The following is a 14,642-nucleotide window of genomic DNA, read 5'->3' on the forward strand; positions in this document are numbered from 1 at the left end:
GCTTTGTATAGAAACCTGAGTGCAAAAACAGAAGCAGGGCTCCAGCTTTACAAAATAAAGTGTTTGTTTATTATGAAATTAGAGATGGAGGCCCCTCCCCTTCCTCCCTCTTTCCCCTTCCCCAGCCGCCTCCCCCTTTCCTTTCCCTACTCCCTCAGGAAGCACACAAGACAATGCCCAGGGCTGGGATGCCCAGGGGAAGCTGACAGCTGGGCAGAGCTCCAGGAAGGCGGCCACACGGGAGGCTGGAGCTCTTGCCCTGGGAGGCAGGCTGGTTCCTCTCTCAGCTGGAGGCCAGTGGAGCCAGGATGAGGCTGAGGCCATGAGTAATGGATGGAACCATGCAGGCAGGTCTGTAAGGACAGGGGAGCCACGTTAGAGGCAGTGGGGAGTGGGAGCCTTCATCCACCGCCCTGCCCCACAGTCTAGGGGCACTGACCTGGGGCACAACATCCCCTGCAGGAGGGTGGGCAGCAGTGGCTGGAAGTTTCTCTTGATTTTGGGATGGACAACAGAAAAAAACAAAAAGCCAGTCACAGGGACCCAGAGAGAAGGAAGGGAGATGTGGGCTGGAGACAGACACAGAGCATGTGTATGGGCAAGGAAGACGCAGGGAGAGTATGTGTGAGCTTCAGAACTGCAGAGACAAAACGCCACGGAGGAAGGAGAGGAATCACAGTGAGAGATCGCAGGGCCAGGGCCAGGGCAGGAAACCCAGGCCCGGACAGAGGAGCGTGTCACAGATAGAGACAAAGATTCCTGGAGAGAGACACACACACCGACTCAGGAGGAGGGAGGTGAGAGCGAGGGTGCCCCGGGGAAGCAAGGAGGGACACAAGGACAGGGAGGAGGCCTGGGGCCCCTGGGCTGCTGCCGCCCGCCTGGACCCCGTGGGGCTCACTCAGAGGGCCTGTGCCCGCTGCCCCCCTCCGCGGTGGGCCGGGCCAGCCCGGGCGCTCAGGGGGCCGGGGGCTCCTTGGCCCCATACAGCTCGGCCAGGGTGCGGAAGAGCGGACCCCAGTCGTCCAGCGGCTCCGCGGGGCCGGGGGCGCCGCCGGCTTCGCTGCCGGAGCCCAGGGAGCTGAGGGAGCCGCAAGAGGAGCCCCGGCCCTCGTAGCCGTACACCTGCACCGAGTCGTACGGGGGTACGCCGGGGTCCTCGTCCGCCTCGCGGAGCCGCAGCGCCAGGAGCTGCGCCACGTCGGCGGGGCCGGGGGGTCTGGGCTGGCGAGACACCCGGGCCCGGGGCAGCACGTCTCGGCGCGCGGGAGGGCCGGGCGCCGGGGGGGCCGCCCCATCCGGGTTCTGCAAGGCCGTGATGTCGAAGGCCTCGGTGTCCTCCTCGCCGCCGCCCTCGTCGTCGTAGGTGATGATGTTCTCTCGGACGTCGTCCTCCTCCAGTACCATCAGTGCTTCTTGCTTCTGCCGCCGCAGGGCCGCGAAGAGCACCACCAGGGCTGCACGAGAGGCGCGCACACAGGCCCTGAGCCAGCAGGGCCGGGAGCGGGCGGCCTGTCTCCATGTGAAAGGCTGACCCATCAGGTGACAGAAGCCCTGTGCTTAGGGGCTGACATCTAGCAAACCTTGCATTGAATCCTGACTTCAGCCCTTACTCGCTATGTGACCATGGGAAGTTGCTAGACTTCTCTGAAGCCTCAATTTGCCCCTTAGATTACTTATGTGGAGAATAGGGAAAATATATCTACTTCAAAGGGTTGTTGACATAATAAAATGAAATATCACAAGTGACGTGCCCAGCACTATACTTGGCACAGAGTAGGGGCTCAATAAACCATTGTTATGGCTTGTCATTGTCATTATGGATTGGCAGGTCACGGATAGAGGCCAGAGCTTTTCTCTTGGATGCATCGGGTGGTGGGAAAATCCAGGTATGAGGGTCGTTCAAGCCCTAAGGTGGATTTCCCTGTGTCCAGAGGCCTGGTTCTTCTCCACACCCCTGCAGGCCCAGATCGCACAGCTATGTCCCACTGTGGCCTGACTCACCAAGCAGGGCACCCACACAGGTGATGATGGCAAGCAGGGCGCCGGTGCTGAGCCCAGCAGCTGAGAGGTGAGCCTCAGGCCAGCAGGATGCCACAGAGCCATCAGGCTGGCAGCGGCACACACTAACAGTCACTGTGGCAGTGCTGCTCAGCGCCGGCTGCCCCCAGTCCCACAGTTCTATGGGAACCAAGTAGGGGGCATGGCGGGGTGGAGCAGGGCGGGAGGGCAGCAGCAGGCTGGCGGAGCCATCTGTGGGAGAGGGAAGGTGTTGAGGTATCTTCTGGGACACCTTCCAGGTAGGGTTGGTCCAGCCCATAGAGCCAGCTTCCCATAGAGCCAGCCCCCCATAGAGCCAGCCCATAGGTCCAGCCCATAGAGCCAGCTTCCCATGGGGAAGGTTTACAAAGAGCCAATGAATGAGTATAAGTCCACACCCATCTTCTGTTGGGTAGAAGGCCCAGGCAGGTGGGGCAGGGGTCAGGCAGGCTGGGCTAGGGGTGGAGGAGGAGGAGGAGAGGGGGACAGAGGCAGGTATGGACATGGCTGTAGGAGGCCACCTACCTCGGTTGTCCCGGACAGTAAAGTTGGCATCAGGGCCCAGAGGACCTTGAAAGGAGACATGGCTACTGTTGCCAACTTCATCTCTGTCCAGGGCCTGGATGACCTGAATCAGCTGGGAGGAAGAAGAGAGAGGCCTTGTATGGAGTGGGCTGCTGGAGGCCTGGACGTCCCAACCCCTCTGCCTCAGTTGCTCACCTGGCCAGGAGCTGCAGAGTCACACACAAAAGTATCATAGGGCTCAGCCAGCTGGGGAGCATTGTCATTCTCATCTAGGGTCTGGATGGCCACTTGCACGCGCGAGGCCTGTGCAGAACTGTCTGAAGGCAGAACACCAAAACATACACGCCACACACACACCACACAGTTTACACGTAACATATGTGGTGCATGGGCATGGATGCCACATGCAGCATATAGCATGCACAAGAAACACATGAAATATGCATGTAACGTACAGGTAGAAAACAATGTTGCAGAATGAATGGAACAATACCAAGTGCATACAATATTCATGTAGTTCCCAAGATATGTGCGATACACAATAGACATTCAACAGGAATGCCGCACCCATGATACACATATACAATAACCCACATGCAGGGCACATGCAGCATAAATGAAAGACAGAGGGAAGGTGCATACGAGTTGCATGCAGACAACAGCCATGAATATACAAAACACATTCATACCATATATCCAATGTACACTCAACATTTAAAACAAATGCAATGTACATGAAGCAGATGTTTGATATGCATAGTGAATGTGGTGCCACATCCCCCGACAACACCCAGTGCCCATAGAATGCATTTTCACGCATAGAGGCCATGCACAGCACCAGTGGGGTGGACAGACACATATACACACCACACACACACACACACACACACACACACACATCCCATCAGAGGTCTGGGAGGCTGTAGTACAGCAGTGAGCATCACTTATCTTGGGTAGAAAGGAGCTGCATGATCTACAGGGTGCAGAGCCCAGGCCAGCCTGGGTACCACAGCCAGACAGAGGCCCCATCTTTACCCATCCCTTCATCAGGTGACTCCCGACCACTACCCTACCTTGCTTCTCACTGCCAGTGCCTTCCAAGAGAGAATGCAAAGTGTGTCTCCCTGTCACCTCTCTTAGGCCAGGTCTCCCAATTCCTTTAGTCTTTCCCCTAGGCAGAGGGATAGCTGACTAGGCCTGGTGAAAGGGGCTGAGGATGCAGCATGGGCAGGGGAGGCTGAGTGGATTGCCTGGCTAAAAGGATTGGGATACCCCAGAGACAGGATGGGGAGGGGGTCTACTTCTTCCCTGCAGTAAGGGCCCAGCGCTGCTAGTTGATGTCTGGGTGCGGGTAGGAGCAGGATTTGGCAGGAGAATGAGAAGACAGTGACTAGAAACGCACACGCACACAAAGCTGTGTATATACAAGCAGCCAAAAACATACTGTGTGTACACGGACACACACACGGCCATCCACACAGACATCCATGCACTAACAGATAACACGTGCACTGCCAGGTAGTATCTGTGCATATCTACTATGCACACAGTTGCATGTATAGAAACATAAACCTAGACACATAACATTAAACACATTTGAGAGGCAGTACGGTGGGGATAACAGCTCAGACTCTGCACACTGACTGGGTCTCACAGCTCTACCATTTAATCTCTATGTGACCTTGGGAAGTTACTTAACTTCTCTTTGCCTGAGTTTATTGTTTAAAAATGAGGAAATAATCATACTTCCCTCATAAAGTTGTAGTGATGATTAAATGAATGAATCCATTTTGAAGATGGATAGTGCCTGATAAACAATAAGTAATAAATTATCTGTCCACAAATACCCACATACACAAAACACATACAAACAGCTACATGTGCATACCACTGTATATATCAATCACACATATGCATAATTAATATAAATATAATTCTGTACACTCAACTGTAAACACATATATATCCATTACAGATATACACCCACAAATATATATTTGTGTATATCTACATACTTTCCCCACATTTGGAATTATACACATGGCTGAGAACATACCCACATGTACACATTCATATAGCCCTTCACTGACACATTCAGATATCCACATATACAAGGGCAGTTTTCATATGCAGTATGAAGACAAAAGGGTGGAGGAGCCCCTGAGGCATAAGCAGGGGTATAAGGGACCATTCACAGAAGATGGGGAGGGAGGTCTCCCTGTCTGTATGGGCTAGGGCTGCCCAGAGGCAGCTGAACCCGCTGCTGGCCTGACTGATGGGGGAGACCGCATATGGAGCTGGCACTCCTCCCCTTCCTTATGGTGTCCACTCCCCTACCTGGGGGATTCCCACAGGGCTTCCAACAGGGCTTCTCTGGGGTGGGGCTGCTGGTGCACTCCACTCAGCAACCAGAGGAGGTACCCAGCCCCTTTCTGGCCCCCAGCTCCAGCCTGAAGCAGAGAGTGGGCAGGATGGGGTCTGTCAGTACACAGGTTGGGGGCTATGTAAGGTCTAGTTTATTTCTGGGTTGGGGCAAGTCAGGTAAGGGAATGAATTGAGGGTCAGGAGAATGCTCAGGCACACCCACTGTGCCCACCCAGCCCAGCCTAGGGGACTAGGAGACCAGGAGGCCCGCCCTGCCTGGTAGCAAGGATCCAGGCTAGGACCCAGATCCAGGCTAGGACTTGGATCCAGGCTAGGACTCAGATCCAGGCTAGGACTCAGTGGCCGCACACTGGCCGCATCGCTAACGCAATGGCAGTTAGCACCCTTCTCTACCCCCACACCCAGGGACAGCTCCTCGGCCAGGAGGCTGCTGCCGCCTTGTGGGCCCTGGAGTCCTCACCGAGCTCTGTAGCCAGCACAGTGAGGTTGTGCCAGACGCGAGCCTCGCGATCCAGGGGTGCTGCTGTATGGATGGTGCCTTCCTCGGGCTGGATAGAGAAGCAACGCTCCGGATCTGAGTGGGGGAGGATGGAGTATCTGGGGAAGGGAGAGACATGCTGGGGCTGATCTGGGGCGGGACCACAGCTTGTTCCACCCCCTCTCTTCTTTCTTCCCTCTGTTCACCTTGTCAGACCTCATGACTCCTCTGGGCAGAGCCATAATTCAGGTTGGAGTCCCCTTAAAAGGCATATATCCCTGGGGGATCACCACCATTAAACACCTGTTAAGACTCAGGGCCACTGGGTTTCACGGGGGGAGGGGGAGAAGACACAGAACGGAGTAGAAGCGGGATAAACAGGCCTTGACTCTCAGACTTCTGGGCCCTGTTCTGAGAACCCAGGGACATGTGTTTCAGCCCTGCTCTGCCTTGGACTGGCTATGTGACTTAGGGCAAATTGTTTAACCTCTGTTTACTCAACTGAAAAGTGGGAATGACACCAGTACCTCCCTCACAGAGCTGTGACAGGGATGCTGGCCGGGGAGGGGGAAAGAGTGGCTGTTCTGCCACTTACCAACTGTGTGACCACTTATGGCTGGCTTCTAAAACAAGTGGTGATGAGAACACCCACTTCATAGCGCTGTTGTGAGAATTCAGTGTCAGCAAGGGGGTAAACTGTGAAGCACTTTGGGAATGATCAATAGAGATCCACTTATCAAATGAGACTATATCCGCTTGCACTGCCACTGGGAGGGGCCACCATCATCTACCCAGAGGGGTGGACAGACGGTTGAGGAGTGGTCAGCCAGGCCCGCCGGCTCTCTCCTGGCACCCAGGCCTGCAGACCAGCAAGCCCAGCTGCAGGGAGGGAGGCTTTTGCTGGGACATGAGTGATTTGCTATAAGGTAGGGGGCACATTTACTCATTCTCTGGGTGGGAAGAGCCTGCCATCTGGCTCCCCAGCCCACACCCCAGCTCACCTACCTGATTGGGCTGGCAGGGGAGTCCAGGTCAGCCGCTGAGATCTGGCCTACCAGGGTCCCCGGGGCCTTGTTCTCAGGCACTGTCAGGTGGTAGGCAGCCTGGGTGAAGGCAGGTGGCTCTGGGGCATCTTGCACTGCCACACGCACAGAGGCCACATCCTTGAAGGGCCCTCGCCGCAGATAGGCTGGGTCAATGAGCGTGTTGGTGGCCTCGACACGGAAGGAGTAGGAGCGCCGGCTCTCGAAGTCTAGGGGCTATGGTGAGGGGAGAGGGAGAAAAAGCGAGGCATGTGGAAACCAGGGCAGGTCCCAGGCTCTTGGAAGGTGACAAGTCCCCTCCTCACATGCATGCAGTGCTCAGTCCTCATGTGAGGAGAGGTGGCACTGGAGGGACAGTGGCCTTGGTGGTCAGGATGCACAGCAGATTACTTAGGAACTCTAGGTCTGCCCCTAGCTCCCTCATAGACTTGCTATCACTTCTTCTTTCTAAGCTCCAGGGCCTCATCTGAAGGATGAGGAGGTGACCATGATCTCTAAGCTCCAACAGAGAGATCCTGAGTCTGTTCTAGAAGAACAGTTAAATATGTGCCCTGTGGGTCGGCAGGAGGCAGGTCTAAGAGAAAGCATTAACAGGCAGGAGGCTAACCTTGCGGACAGTGAGGAGCCCGTCTCGACCCTGGGAGTCTGTGCTGATGCTGAAGGCCTCAGACCCCTCCCCATCCAGGATGCTGTATGCCATCAGGGCGTTGTCCCCCAGGTCTGGGTCCTGGGCCCGGAGCCGGCCCACCAGCGTGCCAGGTCCAGCTGTCTCCACCACGGAGAACTGGTATAGGCCTTGGGATGACAGAGGGGAGACACCTTCTCAGAGAGGTCCCCAGCCCTCCTCCCTCCCCACAGCACTTTATTCTCCCAGGATCTGGCTGGGGAGGAGGCGAGGAGGGAAGGTTTCTCCAGACACTGTAGGGGTGGGGTGATCAAAGGATGGCTCAGGTGGCAGCAATGGCCCCTTACTCTGTGGGAACTTGGGGGGGTTGTCGTTGACATCGCTGAGCGTGACAGTCACCGTAGTGCTGCCTGACAGCCCCCCCATGTGGCCGCCCATGTCCTTGGCCTGGATCACCACCAAGAACTCCTCCTGTGTCTCCCGGTCCATGTTGGGGATGGCTGTACGCACCACTCCTAGGGAGAGATGCTGGTCAGAGGGTGTCTGTCCCCTTGGCTGCCCCACCGGGCTCCCAGGCTCCATCCTCACCAGTCTGGGGGTCCACAGAGAAGAAAGGCAGTCCATCCAGAACAGTGTACACCAGCTTGGCACTGTTCCCATAGCTGGGGTCATCAGCATCGTGAGCAGTCACCTGGATCACTGATGTCCCTGTGGGGGATGCCAGCACGCCATTCAGCAGCAGCAGGGAAGGATGGGGAAGAACAACCGATGGGGGGGATGCAGATACGAGGGAGGCTGAATTGAAGGGGGCAGGTTCTGGGGCAGACAACAAGAAGGGAAGGAGAGGTGAGAGAGCTCCAGAAGACGGGAACTGGGGCATTCAGAGCTGGGGTGCTCACCGACGTTGGACATCTCGGGCACGGTGGCATGGTAGGGCCCAAGGGGAAAAATGGGTGGATTGTCGTTGATGTCTTGCACTTTGATGATGAACTCTGATGGGGGCTCCAGGGGCCGGTTGGAGGCTCGGTCCACGGCTTGGGCCAGTAGCACATATTGCGCCTTTTCCTCCCGGTCAAGGCTCTTGGTAACATGAATATTGCCTGTGGCCTCATCAATCACAAATACGGTGCCTGCCCCCTCCCCGGTCAACAGGTACTTGGTGCGGCCCTCTCCCCGGTCAACATCCGAGTGCAGCTGCAGGGGTCAGGAAAAGATGGCAGAGGGCTCCAAGTACAGAGACAGGGTTAAAGAGTCTAGGTTTGGGTAGAGCGTTGGGAGTCCTGAGGGACCAAGGTCATTGCAGAAGTGATGAAGTTGCAGGGCAGGGCCTGAGGGCTTGGTGTCAGAGTAGACATGGGAGGGGTCATCCTTACCTTGCCAATGAGAACAGGCTCTGGACCAGCATATTCCTCAATGACAAAGAACTGGTTCCAGACCCAGCTCCTTCGAGTCCGCAGCAGAGCAGGCCCTGGGTGTCCCCGGGACCCTGCCCAGGCCCGGGCTGGGGCTGCCAGACGCCCCATGCAGCCCCAGCCACCCAGCCAGGCCAGCAGGAGCCTCACCAGGCCCCACATGTTTGGACTCCAGCCAGGGCTCTGTTCACTGGCCCTGGGTGCTGAGGCTGGGCCAGGCCACGTGGCCCATGAGCTGGCTGGGGTGGAGGGGCAGATGCGTTGAGGCTACCCCATGGATCCACACCTGCAGGACAAGCAGCTGCTCAGGCTCAAGGAAACCCCTAGCCCTCCTCCCCCCAAAATTAGATGCTGAAGACCAGACCTCCAAGGAACCAGACACTCCACTGCCCAGAACTCAGACTAAGACAGAGAGCAGAGAGGCTGATCCTTCCTCCACCCAGGCTCTGCATGTATTCACCTCCAGCCCTCCAAGCTGATAAATCTCTGGTCAGTCAACTCTGAGTAGAGAACTGGGGAGGAACACAGGAGAGGGGATGCTGGGAGGGCTTGGAATCCCAAATCTGGTCTCTGTCCTCCCAGGTTGGGCACGTAGCCAGGTATTGGAGGAGGCGGGGCTACCAGAGAAAGGGCTTAAAATTACGGAGTTGGGATTCATGGAGGTGTGGCCTTAAGGTGTCTAGGGTCAGCATGAGATGACAAGGAGTGCAGCCTCAGGCAGGGCTGAGAGTCTGTGAAAGTCCCTCCCCACAAGGGGGAGCCCCACTCTCCAGGCCCTGTCTCCAGCCCACGCTGCCAGTGCAGTCCTTGAAGGGGGACTGGGCTCGTGAGACAGGAGTTGGGAGCCAGAGCTGAAGGAAGAGGATACAGGGTGGGGGACAGGGGGAGGTGACCGGGGAGAGAGGTCCACCCAGAGGCTAGAGACAGATAATGACTGACGGCTAGACTGACTCAGGGACTGTCCGGCAGAGAAATGACTGGATGAGAGACAGAAACAGAACAGTGGCAAGAGACAGAATGAGAGAGACCAGGGCAGCAGCCTGGGTGTCTGAAGGCAGAGAGGAGTCCTAGGGGCCAGGCTTGGAAACGGGTCACCCGGGGCAGTTCCGGGCAGGCAGGGGCAGACCTCAGCTTCGGGGGTGTCAAGCCAGGCCTCGGGAACTTAATTCTGGGAGAAGGAGCAGACAGGAGGGGTGGAGGCAGGGAGGGGCCACGGGAAGGGAGCTAGAGAGGAGACCCTTCCCACTGCTCTCCTTTCTCCTAGGGGCGGGGGGGAGGACCCCTCAGGTAGCTGTGGCTTCTGCCCCTCCTCCCTCAGAGCAGACACACACCTGACAGTCCCTTTGCTCCCGAGGGAAGGGGGAAACCGGAGGAAGGCTGGGGACCAGAGAGAAGGCGGGATGAGGAGGCGAGAAGGAAGGGGATAGAGGAGTGGGAAACAGGATAGCAGGAAGGGGAGAGGAGAGGGAGGGAAAGGAGAGCAAGAAAGAGAAAAGAGAAAGACAGGAAAGGGGAGAAAGGTAGAGAAAGAAAAAGGCAAAGAGGGAGAGGAGATGGAAAAAGGACAAGAGGGAGAGGGAAGGGTTGGGGAGACAGAGGGAAGGGATAAGGAAGGCAAACAGGCAGAGAAGGAAGGGTGAAGAGAAATCGAGAGAAGAAAGAGGGAGAGAGGTGCGAGGGGAGAAGGGAAAGAGGCAGAGCGCGGGAGAAGGGAGCCGGCAGCGGGCTCCCAGCCACGGAGCGCACCCCTCCGAAGACCCCCGCAGGCTGCGGGCCCCCTCCTACCCCTCCGCGGATTCCCGACCCCTGCTCCGGGGCAGGCGCCCTTACCTGGCACTGCCGAGGGGCCCAGGCCGGCGGGAAGCGCCCCCGTCCGCCCCCGTCGCCGGGTCCCGGGGGCGCAGCCCCGAGCCGATTGGAGCGGGCGCCGCGGCTCCGCTGCAGGTCTGAGCGGCCCCGGCGAGAACAAGGGAGCGAGACGGAGGGGGCGGGGGAAGAAGGCTCCGCCTGCGGAGGAGCGAGGCGGCTCCGCGCCGCGCGGGAGAGGAGAGCCCAGCCTCCGACCCTCCCCGGCCAGCCGGGCCCGCGCGGCGGGGGCGGGGGCGGGGGCGGGGGCGGGGGCGGTGCCGCGCGTCCGCCCCTTCGGCGCTCCTGGGCTGCGGGGCGCATACAGATGCGGCGCCCCTCCCGGACCGGGCCCGCAGCGCCCGGCAGGGCACTCGGGCGGGAGGACGTCCAGGCCACGGCGCCAGGCCATTTCCGAAGAGCTGGCGGGGCGGGTGCACCCGGGAGCGCGAAGCTGCCAGTCCCCGCCCGCAGCGGAAAACGGGCGAGCGCGCGGTGAGGTGGGGAATTCGGAGCCCACTGCGGAGAGACCCGGCTCCGGGCTCCCGGTTCCCGGCTGGCTTTTGGGACTGGTGTGGATGGAATCCCAGCTGCGAGGCGGCGGCGTTTTGAGAGCCCATGCAAAGCACGGTAGCAGGTCAGCTGGGGGACACTTAAGGACGGCAGAAGGGTCCAGAGAGTCCGAGGCCCGGGCCCAGGGAGCGGCTCGGGAACAGAGGCACGACATCGGCGGGAGGTCGGAGGCGGGCAGTGGAGCCCTTCTTGGGAAGCTCGGTTACAAGGGCCAACAGAGCGAGGAGCTGCCGCCCCCTGGTGGTAGTTGTGGGAGGCACCAAGGTGGCAGGCAGGTGACCAAATCCCTAATTTAACCGTGCACAGGACCAGGAACCAGAAGAGGACCCACCCTCCTAGCCCTGCTGGGGTGCCGCCACGGACACAGGTTGCTCCATGCCTTCCCGAATGAGGAAGGTCCACAGCTTTGGGTTGGTCAGGGCCAAGGCAGGGGATAAAAGACTTCCTGGGAAGTTCAATAAGCAGGAAGCAGTCAGCCTAAAGGAACACATGGAATGAGAGCAACTCCTACCCCAGATATCCTCAGATGTCCACGCTCAGATATCCACAGTGGCTTCTTAACCTGCCCAACGAAAGCCACTCACACAGTTTAAAACTAAGTCAGATTTTTATTTTTTTTCCATAGACCACATCATTTAATAATAAAAAAAATAAAAATAAAAATTGAACAAAAGGAAAAGGTGGATATAAAGTGGAACCTGTGGGAAAGAGGCAAGGGCTGCAGGACAGAAGAGACTGGGAACTGCAGGGGCCCTGGGACTCAGGAGGAGATGCTGATTCAGCTCATAGGTGACCCAGTCCTGGCCCCGGCTGTTCCCAAGAGAAGGCTGTAAGTACCCAGGGAGGTGGTAAGCAGGATGGAGGAAAAATCAGAGGACCGGGGCACCTGGCTGTTCCCCATCTCTGGCCAACCACCTCCTTGCCTAACCTAGCTCTTGCCTCTCAGACTTAATGGGAAATGAGAGGGAGGGTCGGGCTAAGTCCCAAGAGATAGGTTAAGGGGGTGTGTTTGGGGGGAAAAGGATGGCCACTTTTCCTTTTGGTATGTATGTAGGGATAGGTGATGTGAAAGACCCTTGGCTCCAGGGTGGTGGAGACTGTGCCTATCCCTCTGTGGCCATAACCCCCTGGGGCCGAGTGGCTGGTACCTGCAGCTCTAGTGTTTTCCCACCTAGCGGCGCCCACCCCGGTCCCGCACAGGTGTGCTCCGACTCCGGCTTCTGCTGTGGCGCTTGGTGTCCCTGCGATCCCTTTCCCTGCCTCGTTCTCGGTCCCTTTCCCTATCCCGATCTCGATCCCCCCTGTCCCGCTCCCTTTCTCTCTCTCTCTCCCTGTCCCTCTCCCGACTGTGCTCCCGACGTTTCTCTCGCTCCAGCTGTCGGTTCCGTTCCCGCTCGGCTTCCTTCTCCCGCTCCTTTTGCTCTTCTTCTTCTTGCTCCTTTCGCCGCTTCTCCCGCTCCTTGGCCCGTTCGGCCCGCTCTGCCTCTTTCTGAACGATCTGTAGCCAGGTAGGAAAGGCAGAGAATAGGCAGCTCAGTCCTGGTCACAGCCTCCATTTGTGCCTGGACCCTGCCTCCTAGCTCAGGGTCAGCTTTTCAGTTAAACAGGAAGGGGTTGGGGGCTCAACAACTGCATCCTGTCTTTCTTAGAGCACCTCTCTCCCTCCTAGTTTCAGCCTTTTTTTTTTTTTTTTTTTTTTTTCTGAGACGGAGTCTCGCTCCGTCGCCCAGGCTGGAGTGCAGTAGCACGATCTCGGCTCACTGCAAGCTCCACCTCCCGGGTTCACACCATTCTCCTGTCTCAGCCTGCCGAGCATCTGGGACCACAGGCACCCGCGACCACGCCCGGCTAATTTTTTTGTATTTTCAGTAGAGACGGGGCTTCACCGTGTTAGCCAGGATGGTCTTGATCTCCTGACCTCGTGATCCGCCCGCCTCAGGCTCCCAAAGTGCTGGGATTACAGGCGTGAGCCACCGCGCCCGGCCAGTTTTTTTTTTTTTTTTTTTTTTTTTGAGACAGTCTCACTCTGTCGCCCAGGCTGGAGTGCAGTGGTGCTATCTTGGCTCACTGTGGCCTCCGACTCCCAGGTTCAAGTGATTCTCCTGCCTCAGCCTCCCTAGTAGCTGGGATTACAGGTGTCTGCCACTATGCCCCACTAAGTTTTGTATTTTTAGTAGAGACGGGGTTTCACCATGTTGGCCAGGATGGTATCAAACTCCTGGCTTAGATGGAGGCTTAGATGATCCGCCCACCTCAGCCTCCCAAAGTGCTGGGATTACAGGCATGAGCCACCATGCCTGGCCACCACGTTTCAACTTTTACACACATTGACAGGTACTGGCACCATCCATGCCTGGCCCTTGGTATTTCCCTAGCTCCCTACTGTCAGCGTAGATGTGAACAAATCTCTTTTTTGAGTAGCATAAGCCTAAAATTCCCAAAAGGCCCATTACTAAGAAACTAAATTAAAGATGCAAAAACTCTTAAAAGCAGGGAAATGAATTTATAAAACACGATTTCTCAGCTAAATACAATCAAGTTCTTTTTTTTTTTTTTTAATTGTCTGAGACAGAGTTTTGTTCTTGTTGCCCAGGCTGGAGTGCAATGGCACGGTCTCTGCTCACTGCAACCTCCGCCTCCCGGGTTCAAGCAATTCTCCTCCTCAGCCTCCCAAGTAGCTGGGATTACGGGCGCTTGCCACTGCACCCGGCTAATTTTTGTTATTTTTAGTAGAGACAGGGTTTCCATGTTGGCCAGACTGGTCTGGAACTCCTGACCTGAGGTGATCCACCCGACTCAGCCTCCCAAAGTGCTGGCATTAGAGGCGTGAGCCACCACGCACGGCCTAAAATCAAGTGCTAAGAAGCCTGGTCGGCACAGCCAGCTTCCCAGACATCCACAAACTTCAGCTGCTATCTGCGTGTCTATCTTTACCCTCCTGAGTCTGGTTTCTCTATGTTATACCAATTAACTGAAAACTGCCTTTTTGTGATGCTTAGTTTATCCTAAAGCTAGGAAGTACTTGGGCCGACTCACTCTCGCAGTCACATGAATCTCCCCTCACCCTGACCTCAAGCCTCGGTGCCATTAGGGAGCAGGGCACGAAGAAGAGCACTCACCTGGCTGTCAGTCAGTGGGAGCCAATAGATGCAGGGAGCTGCCTTGGTCTTTCGGAAAAGGTCATCCAGCAGCTTGGCAGGTGGTTCCTCCTGGGCTTTCTCTGAGGTGGAAAAAAGTGAACCAGATTTGATGCATCTGACCCTCTGTCCCATCCCATCTGGGTCCCTTTCCCACCTACTAGTGGGTATGCGTACCCCATAGCTAAGTACCTACCTTTCTTCTCACTCTTCTTTTCTTTAGACTTCGCACGTTCCTTGCGGCGGCGGTCACGGGACCTTGATCGGGAACGGGGCCCTTCTCGAACTTTGTCCCGATCCCATTCACGCTCCGATCGAGTCCGCTCCCGCCGCTCCATTTCCCGTTCCCGTTCTGCCCACTGTTCCCGCACTGCCCGTTCCTGCTCCCGCTGCTCTGCCCGGGGGTGCTGTGGTGGCTGGACCGGGGGTGGGGGTGGAGGGTGCAGGGGCCGTGGTATTCCCTGCTCCTCTGTCTTAGTTTCAGAGGGACGGTCCACCAAGAGGCCTCGGTGATAATCCAGCTGTGGGGAGAGGAGGGACAAGGACAGTTAGGATAGAGGTGATATCACTCCCACTCAA

General features: G+C 57.1%; 3 protein-coding genes across 17 annotated transcripts in view; 1 reads left to right on the forward strand and 2 right to left on the reverse strand.

Moving 5' to 3' along the window:
• Positions 1-46: 46 nt before the first annotated feature.
• Positions 47-10,479, reverse strand: CDH24 (cadherin 24). The gene is made up of 13 exons (XM_034937290.4): positions 10,339-10,479; positions 8,470-8,794; positions 7,996-8,290; positions 7,685-7,804; positions 7,444-7,611; positions 7,079-7,266; positions 6,434-6,687; positions 5,411-5,547; positions 2,761-2,882; positions 2,566-2,677; positions 2,005-2,253; positions 440-1,457; positions 47-353 (listed from the first exon to the last, which is right to left on the reverse strand). Exons 2-12 carry the CDS (start codon positions 8,668-8,670, stop codon positions 958-960), a joined length of 2,346 nt encoding a protein of 781 aa, XP_034793181.2. The 5' UTR covers positions 8,671-8,794; positions 10,339-10,479; the 3' UTR covers positions 47-353; positions 440-957.
• On the forward strand, positions 8,959-11,379 carry LOC129393878 (collagen alpha-1(I) chain-like). The gene is made up of 3 exons (XM_055097998.1): positions 8,959-8,997; positions 10,329-10,990; positions 11,233-11,379. Exons 1-3 carry the CDS (start codon positions 8,959-8,961, stop codon positions 11,315-11,317), a joined length of 786 nt encoding a protein of 261 aa, XP_054953973.1. The 3' UTR covers positions 11,318-11,379.
• A 135-nt stretch (positions 11,380-11,514) lies between these two features.
• ACIN1 (apoptotic chromatin condensation inducer 1) overlaps positions 11,515-14,642 on the reverse strand; it is a 37,064-nt gene continuing 33,936 nt past the window's right edge. For all 15 annotated transcript variants that reach the window (XM_055097337.1, XM_055097335.1, XM_055097336.1 and 12 more), the window contains 3 exons: positions 14,260-14,584; positions 14,046-14,146; positions 11,515-12,424 (listed from right to left, as the gene is read on the reverse strand). In XM_055097337.1, coding sequence (XP_054953312.1) covers positions 12,098-12,424; positions 14,046-14,146; positions 14,260-14,584 — 753 coding nt within the window. In that variant the 3' untranslated portion in view covers positions 11,515-12,097. The remainder of the gene's footprint in view (positions 12,425-14,045; positions 14,147-14,259; positions 14,585-14,642) is intronic.

The sequence above is a fragment of the Pan paniscus genome, chromosome 15 (genome assembly GCF_029289425.2).
Source record: "Pan paniscus chromosome 15, NHGRI_mPanPan1-v2.0_pri, whole genome shotgun sequence".
Lineage (NCBI taxonomy): Eukaryota > Metazoa > Chordata > Mammalia > Primates > Hominidae > Pan > Pan paniscus.